The 19413-nt window shown below is 34.3% G+C and overlaps 1 protein-coding gene across 2 annotated transcripts in view; it reads left to right on the forward strand.

Moving 5' to 3' along the window:
- Positions 1-19413, forward strand: part of GABRG2 (gamma-aminobutyric acid type A receptor subunit gamma2) — a 104029-nt gene that overhangs the window by 37879 nt on the left and 46737 nt on the right. For both annotated transcript variants that reach the window (XM_008255357.4, XM_051843580.2), the window contains exons 5-6: positions 1074-1156; positions 4340-4477. In XM_008255357.4, coding sequence (XP_008253579.2) covers positions 1074-1156; positions 4340-4477 — 221 coding nt within the window. The remainder of the gene's footprint in view (positions 1-1073; positions 1157-4339; positions 4478-19413) is intronic.

Raw genomic sequence — 19413 nt, forward strand, 5'->3', positions numbered from 1 at the left:
AGATTCATTTAAGGTATGAGTGGTTACCAATCTATATAGAGAGATGATTTTATTCTGGTTACTTATCTGTAATGAGGTAAGTATATATGTCTGTGGGTGCACGCATAGATTTAAGTATATATCTGTGTCTGTTTTTCTAGCTTCAATAAAATTTATTTTTAGTAATACTAGTTAAATTTGGAGAAAAATGCTAATAAAACATCAAATTTAATTGTAATTTCATTTTAAATAAAACTAATCTTTTAAAGAATATATAATTATTAACAATGATTAAAATAATTTTCATAAAATACCCTTTATATATTTGAATGGTAATGTATGTACATTGCAGGAAATATAGCCAACAAATATGAAATTTTAAAAATTTTCCATTCATCATCATAACAATTTGGTATTATGGTCATACTCCTCCAAAAGTGGTCAAAACATCTGGACTCCTTTAAATCCCCCTCTCTTGGAGTCAGACTGAAACTAGCAACTCAGAGAATTTCTATGCTTTAATAAGTACTGAAGAGACAAAATAACTGAGACACACTGAAGTCTTCAAATATGTCTATGTATACACACACACACACACACACATATATATATATACACTAAAGCAATTTAAAACTAACAGCTAACAAGTACTTACAAACAGAAGGTCCTGCTTTAATTGGTAGACAAGATCTGAAAATCATCAGCATTCATTTACATGCAAAGGGTAAATGAGTTTAAGTTCTTAAAACAGTTTGTTCTGTTAAGTAATTGTTAAATGTATTCAGTGAGAAATCTCATATGTGTGCAATTAATTTGTCAAAAAACACTGCAAAACACAACAAATGAAATTTTATACAGTAATATATTTCAAGTGAAAAGGGTTGAGGTAAATGACTTATTATTCCTTGGTCTGGGAATATGAGAAGATTACAATAAGTCTTACATAATTTCTTCCTGGACTTTATGAATTTCTTCAGTGAAGATCACTTTGTGTTACCAATCAGAAAATACATGCTCCAGGATTAAAAACTAATCATCATTAGAAATGTGCTAATGTACATTTTAAAAATTATGTCCAAAATGTTTCTATTTAGGTTGACAATTGATGCTGAGTGCCAGTTACAGTTGCACAACTTCCCAATGGATGAACACTCCTGCCCCCTGGAGTTTTCCAGTTGTAAGTAGTTATCTTTCTGTATTCCATATGTCCTATCAGCTGTAATCTTTCTGATTTCAATCTCAATTGAAGAGAATCAGAGATTTGCAATATTGCATTCATTGTATTGTTAATTGTGAGTATTTTAACAATAGTAATCACAATTCCCTCAAAAGAATGGATCTATTTTATCAGTAATTACAAATTGATTTCATTGAGTTGTAAACTTTTAATAAACTAGCATTGCTTTCCTGGAGAGCTCTGTCAAGATGGATTTTTTAAAAATATTTACTTATTTATTAGAAAGACAGAGTTAGAGAGAGACAGAGGCAGAGAGAGAGAGAGAGAGAGAGAGAGATCGATCTTCCATCTGCTGGTTCACTCCCCAACTGGTTGCAATGGCCAGATCTGGGCTGATCTGAAGCCAGGAGTCTGGAGCTTCTTCCAGGTCTCCCATGTGGCTCCAGGGACCCAAGGACTTGGGCCATCTTCCACTGCTTTCCCTGGTCATAGCAGAGAGCTGAATTCCAAGCAGAGCAGCTGGGACTTGAACTGGTGCCCATATGGGATGCCGACACTGCAGGTAGTGGCTTTACCCAATATGTCACAGTGCCAGCCCCCAAGATGAATTTTAAGGTCAAGCATGGACTCAAAGAAAAGGTATAGTCATTGATCATTCATTTTCTACTCTTTCCTCCAATGGACTCAAGAGGGGAGTTTTCTGGCATATTATTGCTCTGTTTTACAAAAATACTGTTTGTTTCTATTTTATATAAAATATATATGTATATATATATATATAAAATGCTTGATATGCTACTTAGCACACAATAAAATTCTCTAAAGGTACTATTTTTATTCATTTATTATCAGATAATATAACATAAGCGGATTTATGATGATTCTTAACATAGACTTAAGCTTTAGTAACCTAGGTGTTGTATGTTGAGTCATAAACAGGTAAGCCTATTTCCTCAAAGTCAGCCTTATCATTTCATCTTAGGTCCCTTATCTCCTCCTTGTTTTTGATTTGCCAGTTGTACATGAAAAATACAGTGAAAATCTGATTATAGATTTTAGATTTGTATTTTTATAAATGTAATTTCCCAGCCAGAGAGTAAATGTGACTTATAAGAAACAACTAAATATAGGAATAGTTAAAAAAAATCAATGATAGGGAAGCCATGATCTGATCATTATATCAGTTTCATAGGGAACCAGAAGAAAAATGTCACTGTGCTGCATACAAATTTAGAAAAAAATTTCCTTTATAAATCTTCTTCCACAAATACTTCATCCAAGAGTGGAATATTTCCTTATAAAGTTAAAGCTTCTCTGAATTCACAGAGATAACCTTCTTACCTTTTAATTTTCCTAGTGGGGCTATTTTTCTCCCGAGTCAGGTTTTAATACATCCTGTAATAAACACGCACACACACACACACACACACACACAATAGTGCTTAGGGATACTCTTGCTTTTCTTCTATGCTTGTTTAATAAACATATAATAAACATGTTATTGAATCAAACGGATAGGAGAAATTATATGGTATTTTATTTCAAGTAGTCAATGAGTACCTATAACCAAGACTCATCTATATAAGGTTATTAGTAGACAAATAGTTCAGATGCTATCTAGTTTTTGTTTATTCAGTTTTACTTGGAAAAAATTTATCCTGCAGGTTACTTAATAATGTTTATCTTCCCAAAATATGCATTGGTCATCTTGGGCCAATGTTGTGGTGCAGGAGGTTGAGCCACTCCTTTCAACGCCTACTTCCCACATCGGAGTCCTGGTTCCAGTCCCAGATGATCTGCTTCCTATCCTGTTCTAGGCTAATGTGTCTGGGAAGGGAGAAGAAGATGATCCAAGAACGTGGACCCCTACCATCTAGATAGAAGACTAAGATGAGGCTGGCGCCACGGCTCACTAGGCTAATCCTCCGCCTTGCGGTGCCGGCACACCAGGTTCTAGTCCCGGTTGGGGTGCCGGATTCTGTCCCGGTTGCCCCTCTTCCAGGCCAGCTCTCTGCTGTGGCCAGGGAGTGCAGTGGAGGATGGCCCAGGTGCTTGGGCCCTGCACCCCATGGGAGACCAGGAAAAGCACCTGGCTCCTGGCTCCTGCCATCGGATCAACGCGGTGCGCCGGCCGCAGCGCGCCGGCCGCGGCGGCCATTGGAGGGTGAACCAATGGCAAAGGAAGACCTTTCTCTCTGTCTCTCTCTCTCACTGTCCACTCTGCCTGTCAAAAAAAAAAAAAAAAAAAAAAAAAAAAAAAAAAAGACTAAGATGGAGTTCCTGGCTCCTGGTTTCAGCCTGGTCCAGACCTGACTGCTGTGACCATTTGGGGAGTAATCTAGCAGTTAGACAATCTCTCTCTCTCTCCCTCTCTCTGTCACTCTGCCTTTCAAATAAGCAAAATAATTCTTTAAACACAATTTTAAATATCTAGAAATACATACATTGGTCATCGATTTCATGAGATAAATACTTATGTACTATTGTTATTCCTATAAAGAAACAAATTAAGAGAAAAAAAATTAAGAAAATTCCCCAGGATGTTATGACTAGGAAACCCCTTCATTATCTTATCTCTCTGTGTAATATCCTTTTCATGAAGACTTTCTGTTCTCTTTGTATCAAGGTCATTGCCATCTTCCCATTAGCATTTCTACTTACTGGCTTTGATTTTATATTTCTATGTATTTTAAAACGGAATCTCAACAAACTGAGAGATGGCAATATAGATACAAGTCATTGAGTTTTTTTCCCCACCATCTTCCATCCTGCTCTAGAAAGGAATTTGGGTCTCTTCTCTCTCATTTACTATATGACTTGCAAAATCTCGTTCTAGTGATTATCCTTCACCATGACACACCATTGTGCCTATCTTCTATTTATTATATACTGGTCAGTTCTTACACATTATTCAGGTGATGTAAAGTATGAGTACTGTATATAGAATATATGAAACTATGTATAAGTATAGCATACTTTTTATGCAATTTAAGTAATTTTCAAGGGTAATTTTGAGAATTCTACGTTCCACTAGGATGTAATATCATGGCATTTATTTCACCTATTGCTATGTCCTTTAATCCTGGATCCTCATCTCATTTACTAGTCTCTGTCAGTACTTACCTCAATGTTTTGCTAATAGAATGTGGTTGCTACATATGTACATTATATATCCCACGGCAGATGGCTACCCACGTGAGGAAATTGTGTATCAGTGGAAGCGTAGTTCTGTTGAAGTGGGTGACACAAGATCATGGAGGCTTTACCAATTTTCATTTGTTGGACTGAGAAATACCACTGAAGTAGTGAAGACAACTTCAGGTAAGATTTATTCAAAATGAATTTTTGGATGACATGGGGTTAAAATTCTGGTGACTATGATTTGGAAGTCTTTTCAATACCTGTCTCCAAATGATATTCAGAAAAGTAATGAGGTGTTTAAATTTCCAAGAGAAAATTATAATTATTAGTCTGGTAAAATTGATAAATATAAATGTATTCTATCAAATTGGAGCAAATTGGATTAGTAAATCATTTGTTAATTTATTTAAGTAAAAAACTGAGTAACAAATATTTTATAAACAAAATATTTATAAGGTATAAGTTCATTTTTCTATTAGGAAATATGTTTTATAATATATTGAAATAGCAGTATTTAAAAAATAGACAGGAACAATGAAACTTCCATAAATGCAGAGATGTGACTGTAGTAAACATTGACTTATTCTACATTCAGTAATTTCATATTTTAATCAGTATCCATCAGTGGATAAGAGACTAAATTTGGGATATTGGACAGGCCTGGGACCAAATCCCAACTCATCAGTTAGCAGCTATAGATAACTGATTGTTATCAGGCAAATTTACTGAATCTCTGGAGAGATCAGCTTTTCAAGCTATCTCTATGGATAAAAAAAAAAAAACACATTACAGAAATATTAAGGGAATGCAAATAGTAATATAAAGCATAATCATAGTAGTAAAAAGTAAAATATCTACAATGATATCAGGCACTTTTGGAAGTACTCAACCAATAACAGGTCTTAATAATTTCAATTTTCAAGTATGCATGAGGCATAATGTGGTCAGAATTTCAGATTTTTCAAAAGAAGCTAAATATCATTATTTAAATACGATAATCATAATCTTCAATGGCATTAATGGATTAAAAATACTATGTGCAGAGAGCTAGACAAATTTCCAGACTAAATCCATCCCATGGCTTGCCAGTTGGAACCCTCTGAAGTGACAAACACACTGTGTGGGCAGAGTTCTCCTAATATGCTTTCTAAATCATATGAATTTAAATATGTCCAAATTTCATGTATGAACATTGTGTTTTCAGCTTACCATCTATTAAAATTTCTCATTTAAATACATTTCTATGATTTGAACTATTTTTGTTGATTCATTCACACATATCTGTTTCCTGTCTATAATTTATAGAACATATTTTTATCATGAAAAAATTGGAATAAGTCCTATGCCTTTGTACGTAGACAGGCAAATAAAAGACCATCACAAAGACAGACATTTAAGAGTCTATGCTGAAAAACAACATTTTCTAAATTATAGCGTTTACTGGCCCTAACATTGTTTTCAGCATTTTCAAGTATTAAGGTTCTACTGCTTTTCAAAAGGAATCTGAAAGGTCAGAGTAATTGATTATATTTTTAAAAGTGGCCTTCTGCATTCTATACCACAACAATCTTTTATATAGTCCAGAATAAAAAGTTAAGGATTATTGCTGAACTGAAGTGTTCCATCTGTAAAGGGAAGAAAATGTGTAAAAATAATCTCCAAATCTGTGTGCTTCCAGAATAGGAAATCGAGCATTAAATTCTATTGTATATTCATGTTTCTATAATTATTTCTGCACCCTAAAATAGAATTCATAAACTTATGAATAGCATGTTTTCAGTCTTTTTTGAGCCCAGGGTGGTATTAAATCAAATAATAGCAATAAAAGAGTTGGTTTTATATCACAGGGCCTAATATTTCCCCTTCTCAATAATTCATATTAAGAATGACATAGGGTATTTCCTTCCTATTAAGAGATACTGCTTGGGGGAAATTGTCTACTTAGTTTAAGCATGGCTAAGAAAAACACCAAAGTTCTACAAGGCTATTAATCTTTCCAAGAAAATCTTGACAAAATTGTATTGAAAATATTTGACATTGTATAGCATAGTTTAACAGATCTGGTCAACTCCTTTCAACTGCTGACAGAGTGATTACTCTCTACAATGGCCTTCTTTTCCACTCCTGTTGATTAGCATTTTGTATGCAGTATCATTATAATGGCTTCTGTGAAAATCTAGGATTGAATGAAAAATTGGCACTGATATTGAGAAGTAACCTCCTCTTTCAACAATTGATTCTGTAGTGATGAAAGTGTTTTATATTTTGTTTGATTTTTGATGTCATTCTTAATCTCTGATGCATAGCTTTTACCCATAACTAAGTCATGTTAATTTTCTTGGGAAATCATCAGCAGTACAAATTACAGTATTAATTACAAATTTTTGAACCAAAGCATTATTATAATGTGGATCTCTTACAAACTTGACATAAAAATGTATCTATCTTTTTGAAGAAGCCTATGTTGTAACTGGGTGAGACCATTGCTTAAATTATAACATAGCTTAGTGAAGGTTTTCTAACTTCCATTTGTTCTACTTTTGTTTTATGCAAGTGCTGGAAGTATTGCTGGTTCCTCGGGATTTTTTACTTTGTATTATTTTAATAGCTTTTAGTAAAATGAATGGGATTTTTAAAAGAAAGTTCATATCAAGACCATACTTGTAAGGCCAAAAGCATTTGTTATATATTCAAGTTGATAAAAAAAAGTAACAAAAACTACTATTCTTAAAACAACTACATACTTAAATGTTCCCCCAAGTTCTAAATATGTTGAAAGACAGAATTATGGTGAAGTGTACCTAGTACCAAAGTCAAACATTCTCTTTGATGTGAACAGAAGGATACAAGGAACAGTTCAGAGGAAATAATTTTCTCACCAGTAATTTAATGCTATCTGACAGTCCTGGTTTCAACTGAGTCATCTCCTTTCCCACTGATTTTGTCATCTGTACTATACTTGAGAGAAATAGTTCCTTGGTGGTAGATGGATAAAAATTGAAGAATACGTTCAATGTATAGCCAATACATTAGAACAGATTCTAGATCCATGATTTCACTTCCAAATCATTATCTCTTTCTGATTGTTCTACATCTGGTAAAAACACTACGGTTGTCCCAGCGAGGCAGGCGTGAACACTCAGCCATGTCTCTGCCTCCCACATTTAATGAATCATGAAGGCACTTATGCTTCTGAAATATCTTGTATAACTGTCCTCTTTTCGGTTTTTACTGCCACTGTCCCAGTTCACGATTTTGTCTGTTCTTATATAGACTATGTCTGTAGCTTATTTAGTTATGTCTGCTATCAGTCTTTCTCTTCAACAGTCTATGTTTTAAACATTAATCATAAAGTACCAGTTTTGAGCATTAACTACATGCGTGACAGTGGATACTTTGGGTTAATGACCTACTTCAGTTCTCATGGACATAGTCATATTTACGATCATCATCACCAATGGTATCGCTGAATATGAGGAAGCTGAGACATTACAGGGTTCATTTATTTACAGGGATCAAGGGCAAGCACTGGGACATAAATTCATCTCTGCACTCATGTTCTTCATTACACTATTTTACTCCCACTGTGTTCCAATGAGTCGCTAAGGTAGAACTTACACAATGTCTCAAGAATTCTCTAAGTTCAACTCAGCACAAGCTGTTGTTCCTAAAATATGAGAATCCTACTTCAGGAACTTTCCAGCACCGTTTCCTAAAATTTCACAGACTGTGACAGAACTAATCACTTAATATTTTCCTGAACTTTACTGGTCAATCTGATGCTCACATCGAATTTGCAATCTCTTTTCTTTTTTCAATGGCTTCTTAATTCATCCCTACCAACTCATTTCTATAATGTTAAGGCACCTTCTCCCTGATGGCTTTACTGAACACAGACCAGAAAAACTTAGAATAAGTGGGCAAGGAAATTCTTGAAGGAACCTACATTCTTGGGATCCAACTGAAATCATAAGCAGTCATAAAGAAATACATTATATCCCTCTTATGATTAAAACTTCTATATTGTCTTTAGAAATGCATCTAAAATGCCAAGGTTTCATGAAACATATTCACAATTTTTCAGTATTCTGATGTCCATTAACTATAATTTAATTCCATAATTATTTTTAGCACACTTTTTGGGGCTTAGATACCATGTGCTGGTTATATTTTCTTGATTTCTATTTTAAGAAATATAAATATGTGAAAAAAATCTATGTTTCACTAAATTTATCTTTTCTTCCACCAGTGGCTTGTTATATTTTCTTGATTTCTATTATAAGAAACGTATATATATGAAAAAAATCTGTTTCATTAAATGTATCTTCCTTTCCACCAGTGACATATTCATAATAATTTTAGAAACACTAGCTCCATATATGAAGTCCATGCTTATTGCCAGATTTCTAAAATATCTGTAATCTGTTCTATGCCTTCTAGCATTGCACAACACTCTGTCACCTCTCCATTTCCCTTCTCAGAGATTTTCTGGATCGGTTGTACCTGTGCCAGCATCTCTGCTCATCTTCATTTCATTATTTAATAACAACCTCAACTCCAGACTTCTATGCCTCCATCAATGTCTATGTGTGAACAAAATAATTTTCCAAACAAAAAATGGTTCTCAGCTTCTAGACATACTTTAGTTTATAGCTCCTTGGTAAATGAAGGAGACACAAATATAACTTTATTCATCATTGAAGTAGGTTATTTTAAGGTAAAGAGAAAAGAAAATAAAAAGATGCAGACTGGTGGTCGTTTTCTCACTGAAGAGGTTGAAAGGAAAAAAATAAGCCAAAAATGATAAGGGAAACCAACAACTGCAGCTCCAACCCTCAGTATTTCGTTACTATAGTCTCTGGGAATTGAGAGTTTATTTTAGTCGATACTAAAATTTCCAAACTATGTAAAGCAACATGTCTTAAAATAAAGCAATGGATGTATGTACAGTAATAGATTTTTATTTTATTTTTAAGCTTCAATTTAGAAAAGTTAACTTTGGCTTCAGGAGAAGAAAATGTATGAATTTTGTAAATAGAGCTAGTCCCCTGAGCAGACCTGGGTAACTTTCCCTCACGGGGATGAAAGTTCCTTATCTCTAATGGGAGTGCATTTTGCATTTGATTAGGTGCTTTATCAATGCCCATGTCCTTCACACCTACTCATGTCCTCGAAGATATTTTCTGTACAAATGTATGTATTCCTAGAATGCTTTTCTTTTTTGAAGTTTTCAAAGCAAGGCAAATGCAAAAGCACACACTTATATTTAGGTTTTTTGATTTAGGGAAAACAATATGTCTATCTGTTTTATTGCTAGTGAAATGTTACTACAACTGTTTTTTAAACATGTTAACCAAAAATGACAACTTATTTTCTTTTTATTCAATTCTCAAATATCAATAAATTATATTAAAATCACACTTCTGAATTTGACATTCTAAAGTTGTTCTGACACTAACTAGTGAATAAGGTTTTAAGGGGTGGAGGAATATTCAAGGAAAAGTGCTTTGTTTCAAGGTGACATTTGTCATTTCTGCTTATATTCCACTGGCAAAATCTAGTTGTATGTTCCCATGGAGATAAAAAGGGGATTGAAAATGTAGCTCAGTTGTATGCTAGAAAGGGATAATGGGCTTTATGATGTTTTAGCATCAGTACATTATGTATTACACTATTTTATTTCTCACAACTAGTCTCTGAGAAAGGTAATATTTTTTCTATTTCATAAATGAGAAAACTGAAGTTTAGAGTTGCTGAGTTATTTGTTCAAGGACATTCAGTGAAACAGTACTATTTTTCTGGGTGAAGAGTTTTATTTCATAGCCTTTCATAAATATATTATGTAAAGGGATGAATTAGTTAAAACAGAAAGCTAGTGTTAATAAAAGCTAATTTTACAGAGGCATGCAACGATGACTTATAAGAAATAATAGTTATGCATACATCAACACCATGTTAACCTGTAGGGATAGTGATTATATTGAGATATAACAATAATACCAAGTGAGAAACTTTTTAGCAGCAGCAGGGCTCTCATTTCCAAGTTAAAACAACTGTATAGTGCTGAGTCAGCACCTGTCTCAAGAATGGAGGACAGGGGCTTACAGCCTTCAGTTTACTCAAGTCCCTACCACTTTTGGTTCCATTTTAGGACTAAATCTCTTTCTTCTTAATAGCTCATTCCTTATTTTTGAAAATAATGTACATATACATCTCTATTCAAAATGGGAGGAAATTAAGGATAATTAATCTGCCAATGAAAGCACATAAATATATTCAGAAATGAATATTTCTATAGATATATTATGAATTTCTATCATAAAACAATAGTAAGAAATGAAATGAAAATGATGATCCAACCAAGTTTGTCTGAAAGCAGATATTAAATGAATTGTAACGAAGGGCTAGAATTTGCCCAATCTATGTCTCTCTTTTTAACATTCTATAACTGGATTTATTTATCATAAATATCTAGCATAAGCAATGCAATTCAATTTTAAGGTCATTCAGTTTATCTCTGTTATCCACTTCCATAGAAGATGGATTTGGATAAAAATAAAGTTGTGAAGTTCTGTATGTGGACATCTGTCTCTATAGTCTTCTCTTTTTCTTTTTCTACTCACATCTAAGCAGCTGAAAGCTTTGTTGCTGATTTCCTGGACAATACTGATTAGTAGTCTTGCATTGCCAATTAACACTTTGTTCTTTTGTAGTTTTCTGAAAATCTACACAGTTATTGTTCTGTAATAAAGCCCTATTCTTCATTTTTTATGATGAAATGAGGCAGCTGGGTATAGGGCAAAAATTATGATTCCTATTTAAGGGGTTACCATTTTGGTCTTGTCACCATATGGTTGAATGACCCTTAGCAAGTAAATTCCTCTTTTGGCTCATAGTTTCTTCATTTCAAAAAATTTTTGAAAGTACTAGATGATTTTGAAGGTCTTTCTCATCTCCAAAACACCTCATGTGTTTCCTCATATTTGCAAACTTCTTCTGACTATTTAAGGCTTTCTAAGTCTCCAAGAGTCCCTAACAAAATTTTTCTCCTATATTCTTATCTCAGTATCAGAAATTATCAGATTTATTTCATCTGTCATTCGTGGAGCTCTTAGTTAGCAACTGTGGGGGAAATAGACCGAAGACATTGATACAAGATGGTTGGCAAATTAGTTAAGGTCTGAAAATGTGTATACAGCATGGGAAATATAGACTTATTGTGGGACAAATGAGTGAAGGTAGATGCCAATTGGACTGACTGTAAATGAGAAGTAGATGGAGACAGGGAAATGATTGTGACATGCTTTGAGAAAGCAGAAGGACAGTTGGTATTCCTAGAGAATGCTTGCAATCAAGAGGACATACAATGACCTTAGTTTATTAACTTAAAAATGTTAAATAGCTTAATTGTATATTTGTGACTGGATGTGAATGGTGCAGTGAATTAGCATTCTGTTAAAATATTAGTGGTAGCACTACCTTTACAAAATAGCAATAATGATAATAATAAATAAGCATTTATAATCTATTACTGCCATCATATAACATTCACTTTTCAGAGGCATTCTATAATTCAATTCTCATTTTTCATGTTAAGATAATCATGTACAATCTACCTTATGAAAAGGTTTCTATAGAGGGTAATGATCTTATCCAAATATTGTAGTAAGTTATTAAAAAATCATGTTTTCTAAGAGCCTAGGTTCAACTGTGTGATGACTCAAACACTAGGGTTGTTTCTACATTTGTGTTTGCACGCAGACTTGCCCTTGGCTCTATTTCTTTATCTAGTGTGGACTTTGATTTTCTGCTACTATTATGACATACCTCTATCTCTGTCCTCCATCATCTAATTGTCTAAACTGATTTTATACAAGTATGGTAGAATCAGTCTTTATTTGACATTTTAAGTAGATTATGCTTAAGTAGCAAATAGCCTTCAAAATTTCTGTGTTATAAAGCTACCCCCAAAAACCTTGATACTGTCAATATTGCTCTCCTTTCTGTGTTTATTCATTCACTGATATGGCAATTTCATGGGCAGCAGGTGAAATAACACAAGGCTAAAATTATTCTTAAAGCTTTTGCTTTGACAAGAGTAAGTAATTTTGGCTCACAAACTATTAAGCAAAGCAAATCTAGGAAAGCCTAGTGTCCATGAGATGAGATGCATACTCCTTTTACCAGGGAAGGTCCCTTCAGGGATGGATGTGGCAGAAAGGGGTAGTAAATACTTTCAACTACAAAAACGTAATACAATTATCATTATTATAATCCTTTCTACTGCACACGTTCTTCCTGGCTGGTCATGTAAGTGCAGGCAGTCAGAAGGTTATACAACTGTCAGCTTTTGTAAAATCTTCTCTGCAAGCAGCAGGACGTGAAGCAGTAGTGCATGCATGACTGTCATCTAATCCTGCAGTACAGACTTTGACAAAGATCCTATCTTCTTGGATAGGGGGAAAGCAAGTCCTAATCTTGCAGGTGAAGAAGTAAGCCCTGGCTGGTGATTTGCCAATTTCAGTTTCAGTGCAAGTTCAGAGCTCCAGGTCATATGTTAGGTTAAATTATTCTCAAAAAGAAAAAGGAACAGTTTGTCTAGGTGGCACATAACAAACTACTTTGAGAATTTTCCAAAGACAGGTTCAACTGGGATGCTTCAGTTTCTCAGTTGTGTCTTGAAACCACCACCCACCCCGCCATGTGTTAATTGATGAAAAGAAAAAGTGTAGAGGCCACCTGACAGAAATCTAATGGCATAAGCTTCCTTATTTCTAAAAGCCTTATTTAGTGTGGAATTTCACCCAACTTGAGCAGTATTCAGAGAATACAGATTAGGAATTACAGGAATTAGTAGAGGAACCCATTCAAAACATATCAGATAAATAGATGGCTTATTTTTCTAACTGGCTCAGGCTTTTCACTGTTCTAAAGAAAATGCACCTGACTTTTGGGGAAAAGTTCTAAGAAATTGAAAAAAAAGTCTTGCTTTTTAAATAATAGTTAATTTTTAGCACCAGTTTTAATTCTTTCAATTACTCCATGCAATGGGCTTAACAGAGCCATTCTATAGATGAAAATACTAAATATCAGAAAGGATAAGTAACTGGTTCAAGGTCAATCGCAAGTGATTGGAAGAGGTGGGATTCAGGCTCAGTTCAGCCTGAACAGACTTCTTGTATGCATCTGTGCATTGCCACTAACTTCACTGGGAGTGGCCAAAAGCTGTGGCTAACTCTTTTCTCCAAGTCAGCTCAGTCCAGTGTGTTATTTAAGACCTCTTATATTCCAAGTGCCACTGCCAAGCCTCATAGAGATAAATTTCCTTTTAGCAGCCCACAGTCCAACGGAATGCTATTCAGCCAGAACTAATTGAATTTTGAACAATTTTTACAAGAATCTCTATATTATAAACTTGTGAAGCATCCATTGTACACAGAAATTTATATATTTTTTACTGTACCAGATTATATCAATAAAAAAAATCTGTCAATTCTCACTTTTATTTTCCTAAATGAAGAAATCATTGTCCTAAAAATATCTTAATTCTAAAATACTATACTTAGTGTAAGTTTGGAATATAATTTGAAGGTAAAGTCACTTTCCTGTTTAAGAAGTGTTATAGTTCTTCATTGTGATGCTTCAAAGGCTTATTTCAGTCTGTTAACGCACCTCCACCTACCCCTCTTCCTTGTAGTTGATGTCTCTTCCTATGTCTGTGTCATCTAGTACATTCCAGATAGAGGTCCGTGGGAGTGTGCTGTCTGCAAGAATCAGCTGCCCTCCCAACACTCCGGCTGGAATTCACTTGGGGAGCCTTTGTTCCCATATCTGTGCAACCTTAATGATGAGACAGATGCTGCATGGTTTAAGCTTGTTTTTCCATGTTATATTCAATTTTTGGCTCATTAAGACCTGAGCTTTGAATCCAGACATAACTAATCTGTCTTTAAATCTAGATATGATAGTCATTTGCTATTGTATTCATCCTTTCCATCAACCTTCAATTCCTCAGGAGTCCTTTTTCAGGCCTAAGAGACACTGAACTCTCATTGAGATACATCACACTAACACTGCAGGTTTTTTGTTTTTGTTTTTGTTTTTGTTTTTTTTTGGAAGTTATGCCTACTCAAAGTCTTTGTACGGTGACAATATTAGGGAGTTGCAGTCTCCACTGTGGCAGTATAGATTTTACCTGAAGTATGCATTTTTAAGATGCATTTATTTCTTTGAAAGACAGAGAGTTACAGAGAGACACAGAGAAAAAGAGAGGAGAGATCTTTATCCACTGGTGGTCAAAATAGCTAGGGCTGAGCCAGGCCAATATCAGGAGCTAGGAGCTTCTTCTGGGCCTTCCACATAGGTGCAGAGGCCAAGAACTTGGACCATCTTCTGCTGCTTTCCCAGGTGCATTAGCAGAGAGCTGGATCAGAAATGGACCAGCTGGAACTCGAACCAGTACCCATATGGGATGTCAGAATCAAAAGCAGCAGCTTTATTAGCTACACCGCAATGTTAGCCCTGAATAATTTTTCTAACCCAAAAAGCAGACTTGAGAGAATTTTGGATTAGGTGTCAGACAACCTGCTTTCTACTACCATCTCTGCAAACTGCATGAACTTGGACAAATTTCTAGCTTCTTTGAGCCAGTTCCCAGGCTTGAAAACAAGGATTGAAATACCTATTTATTCAACCGTATAAGATTTGGAATACTTAAATGAGACTGAAGTATATACGCGCCCGATCTCGTCTGAAAATAACTTTGTAATTGAAAAGCACTATATAAATTTATGGGATCATTTGTACTCCGTTCTATAAGAAGAAAATTAGCCACTTCAAGAATTTCCATCAAAACATGATAATGAGATCCAACACTGAGTTCATTAACCAAGATACTATTAATTTAGATACCATGTTCATTATTTGGTTGGTATTTGATCAGCATATATTATATAAGTATATAAGACACACTGTACTAAGAGATAAAGTTAAATGAGGCATGGGTATCACTTCCAATAAGCTTCAAGTCTAGATTATTCATTCAAAGCAGTATAAAATAGTAAGAAAATTCTTTACCCTCCTACTTAATTCACTTGCATACCCAACTACAGATAGCTTCTGCATGATCTCTGCTGAGAGTACTGAGTACTGTCCACAGCAGTTTGGACACTTGATGCTCATGCATTACCATAATACTTGTCTACATGATTATGGTGAGTTTATATTCAGAGTCAGTCATGTTTCTGCCCAAACCTTCTCGTGAATGCAGACTGTTATTTTATTTATAATATTTATTTATTTTATTTTATTTGAAAAGAAATAGAGTGGGAGGGAGTGAGGGGATAGGAGAGAGAGAGGAAGGGAGAGTCATTATATTCTTAGAATTTTATCAGTGAACTGTATTGAATCTGTTGAAAGCTAAAAAACTAAAAATAAATAAATAAATTATGGAGTTCAAAAGAAGGCAAATACAGATTTTGAAGGATTAGCTAATGCTGGATATATCTTCAAGATCAATAATCAATTACCTACAGACATTGCTGAATCACAGTTAAGCCATACTCCTATCAATCATGATCACTTTCATATTTGTGAAAATGTTATGAAATTTCTTATATTTGGGAATTTAATGTTGTTCTCTGCATAGCAATATCTCTAATTTTAATTCTGTTTTTAGCTATGTTCATTGCAATGCTGACAATATCTGTGCTCTAAGTGACAATAAAATAAAATAAATTCATGTCTTTTGAAGCTTTCCTTAAAAAAAAAAAGGAAAAGGCTGGTAGATGAAGATAAGGAAATATATAGAGAAAGAGTTCCTATATCTTATTAGTTCCTCAAATATATGCAACATCCAGGGCTGGGCCAGGCTGAAGCGAAGAACCTGGAACTCAATCCAGGTCTCTGATAAAGAGTCAGGAACCCAACCACTTGAATCATCACCTGCTGCTTCCCAGCATTTGTAGAAAACTGGAATCAAGTGAAGCCATGACTACTGATACCTATGAATTGTTTCGATGTAATTTATAGATCCTGTATGGTAATAACTGACAGACGTAGACCACTCTGCTGCATTGTTACTCCCATAAGAACCAAATCAAACTATACCAAAACTTAACAAATTGGATACACAAAAATTCACTTAAAAATTTTAAAACTAGCAAAGTTTAACAAATTAGAATAAAAATATTTTGACTGGTTGTATTATTTTCTTCCTCTGAATGTATTTAAAGAGAGGTTAGATGACTTATATAATCCATATTTCACTTATACTATTGAATGGCTTCATCATTAGTATAGAGATTTGTCAGAAATAGTCTGCCTCATGTTTTACATTATTTAATATTATTTTACCTTCATGATCATCCAATAAATATGTCACTGTATAAATGAGAAAACTGAAGCCAAGAATATTTTTCAGTACACTTTAAAGTACCATGTCCAAAGGACATTTAAATAAAAAGGGAATGTCTTACATAACTTAAATTTCCAAAGTTGGTTTGGCTTTAGGTAGGACTACATCCCAGGGATCCAATTGTAATGGTCAGCATTTGGTCTTGGTCTCTCAATGTGACAGCTCTATTTTCCTCTCTTATAAATCCTTTCTCAGGAAGGTCCATTCCTTGAAGAGACAAAATGGCTTCCAGTAGCTATAGGTACATGTTCCTATTCTCTTGGCAACCCCACAAGTAGGGAGCATGACTCTTTTTTGTTAGCTTTAATGAAAATCCAGGATTTGAATCTGCATGCACCATTTCCCAGCTTAGGACATATGTCTGTACTGAAAATTATGATGATCACATGCGTATTCTTAGAGCTAAGGGTGTGGCCACTCAAACCACATGGACTAAGAATTGGGAACGCAGTTCTACAGAGAAAATCAGGGAAATATTAGTATAGTAAAAATAAGTAAAGCTATTTAGTCAAGTCACATGTCTACATACTACTCAATGTTCTTCTCTAACACTATATGGGAAATTTTTATGTATTCTAATTTCCTTCATCTTCTACTAAACCACACCACACACACCATAGTATCTTAGAATCCCAAAGGAACTTTGATTATTTAGAAATCATGAGAAGGATTTTAGGTAAAAGTAATATTTTTAATGATCCCATACCTCAGAATTTCATGATTCTAATCTCCTGGGAAATAAATTCACTGTATCTTTTCAGTTTTATTCTGTGAGATGGAGATATAAATAGGTAGGGCGACTCAGTGGTTCAGATGCTCTAAGATCACTCATAAACCTCAGGATGAATGTATCAAATATGCTGTGTTTGTCTCATATACTGTTAATTTTTTAGAAATGGAGATTTATCTATAATGTATAGATTTCTACCTTTTTTAAATGAAAGAAGAAAATGGTCACACAGTTTATGTAATTTGAAATGACTGCCATTCACTGCAGTTGTACACTTCCTGCTTGCTTCAGATGGCTGGGTTAGTTGATCCCACTCATCTGTTAACTTTCTGGTCCTTTCAACCAGTCACAACTTACTTACGTAAGTTCTTGTTGACAATGAAGCAGAAGTCATGTATCACTGGCCTCAGTGGAATTTAAGATTTAATTCACTCAGTAACAGGTCATACCATGTATTAGTTAAGTTTTCAAATATTGGAGAGAGAAGAAACTAGTGAAAATTCTGGTCTCTCCACTACTAACAGTGAAATGTTATATAAATTATTTGACCTTGTTTCCATTTTTGTCTTCATGGGCAGTTTGAAAAGATAGATTTTAAATGGGTCTAAATACACAAAAATATTTGGTACGAATTACAGTGAGTTCTTTGACTGACATCCTGTCTAAACCTTCCTGAGAGTTTAACTTTTTCTAAGAAAAATAATTAATGATTTCAGCCAATGCACTGTTACCCAAAAGTATGTTCCTTCACTAGATTGATCATAATTAAATGCCATCCTATTGCTATTTACTTAATCCTTCATATAGAACAATTTTTTAAAACCAGGTTGCAAACTTCAGTTGGCACATATTATAGTTTAGGAGAGAATAAACTTATTTATGCTTTCTTACTTATGCTCATCTTGTGGTTATATAATAAAAGGACTGGGTGATTAAAAATAATGGCCTGCCTAAGCTGCTTCTGTTCAAAATCCTCTTTCTAAGCTTGTGGTGTATTTGCCAGTTTAGTGGGTGGATGTGAATCTTCTCATGAAAAATCACTCAGCAGAGCATGCTAGAGTAGAAAACCACCTACAAGTCAGTGAGCCTTCAAATATCGCATCTCATGTACTGACCACTAATTATCTCCAAGATTTCTGAGCTGGGAAGCCTACTCAAAGAGATAAAGGGACCGTAATTACAGAGAAAAGACACAGGAAATGGGGAAACAGCATAAGGACAGATTGGTTAACAGGTACAAAGTTGAAGTTAGATAGGAACAATAAATTCTGATGACTTATTGCACAGTAGAGTGATTTAGTTAATAAAAATATGTTGATATTTTGAAATAGATAAAAGAAGATTTTGAATGCATCAACATAAAGAAATGATAAATGACTGAGGTAATGGAAATATTCAATATACAATGTCTGCACATATGGAAACCTCACATTGAATCACATAAATTTGTACAATTATTCTTTCTCACTTTAAGAAATAAAAAAAAAAGAAAAATGAAGGCTCAGTTGGTATCTGATTCTCTCTTGGCTCCATTTTCTAAATCTCAGAGTTGGCTAAAAGAGAGGACTAGGCTTCTTCTTTTTTGGTTTTAGTACTAGTAGATGTCTCTGATTCAATTCCTCCAGGCATATAGAAGATGGAAAGGGCTACTCCCTGCTTTATCTGCCCTGCCTCTCATTGGGCTACCAGTGCTTGCATACAGTTCCCATCTATTTAAAAAAAATTCAGTTATCAGAGGTAGTGCTATCACTTTCAGTCCTTTTAGAAAAGGCTTTTCTCAAGTAGGGTGTAGAAACATTTAGATCCTCCTTAATTTTTGAGTTTAATGTGATAGTGTGACAAGGATATTGGAAAAGTTACAACTGATATACATTTCAAAATATACTAGAGACATAGAAAATATTTTAAAAGAACAAAATTTAACTTCTAAATATTAAAAGTATAATCCAAGGAATGAAAAATATAGGCTAT

This window comes from Oryctolagus cuniculus, chromosome 6 (assembly GCF_964237555.1).
Source record: "Oryctolagus cuniculus chromosome 6, mOryCun1.1, whole genome shotgun sequence".
NCBI lineage: Eukaryota > Metazoa > Chordata > Mammalia > Lagomorpha > Leporidae > Oryctolagus > Oryctolagus cuniculus.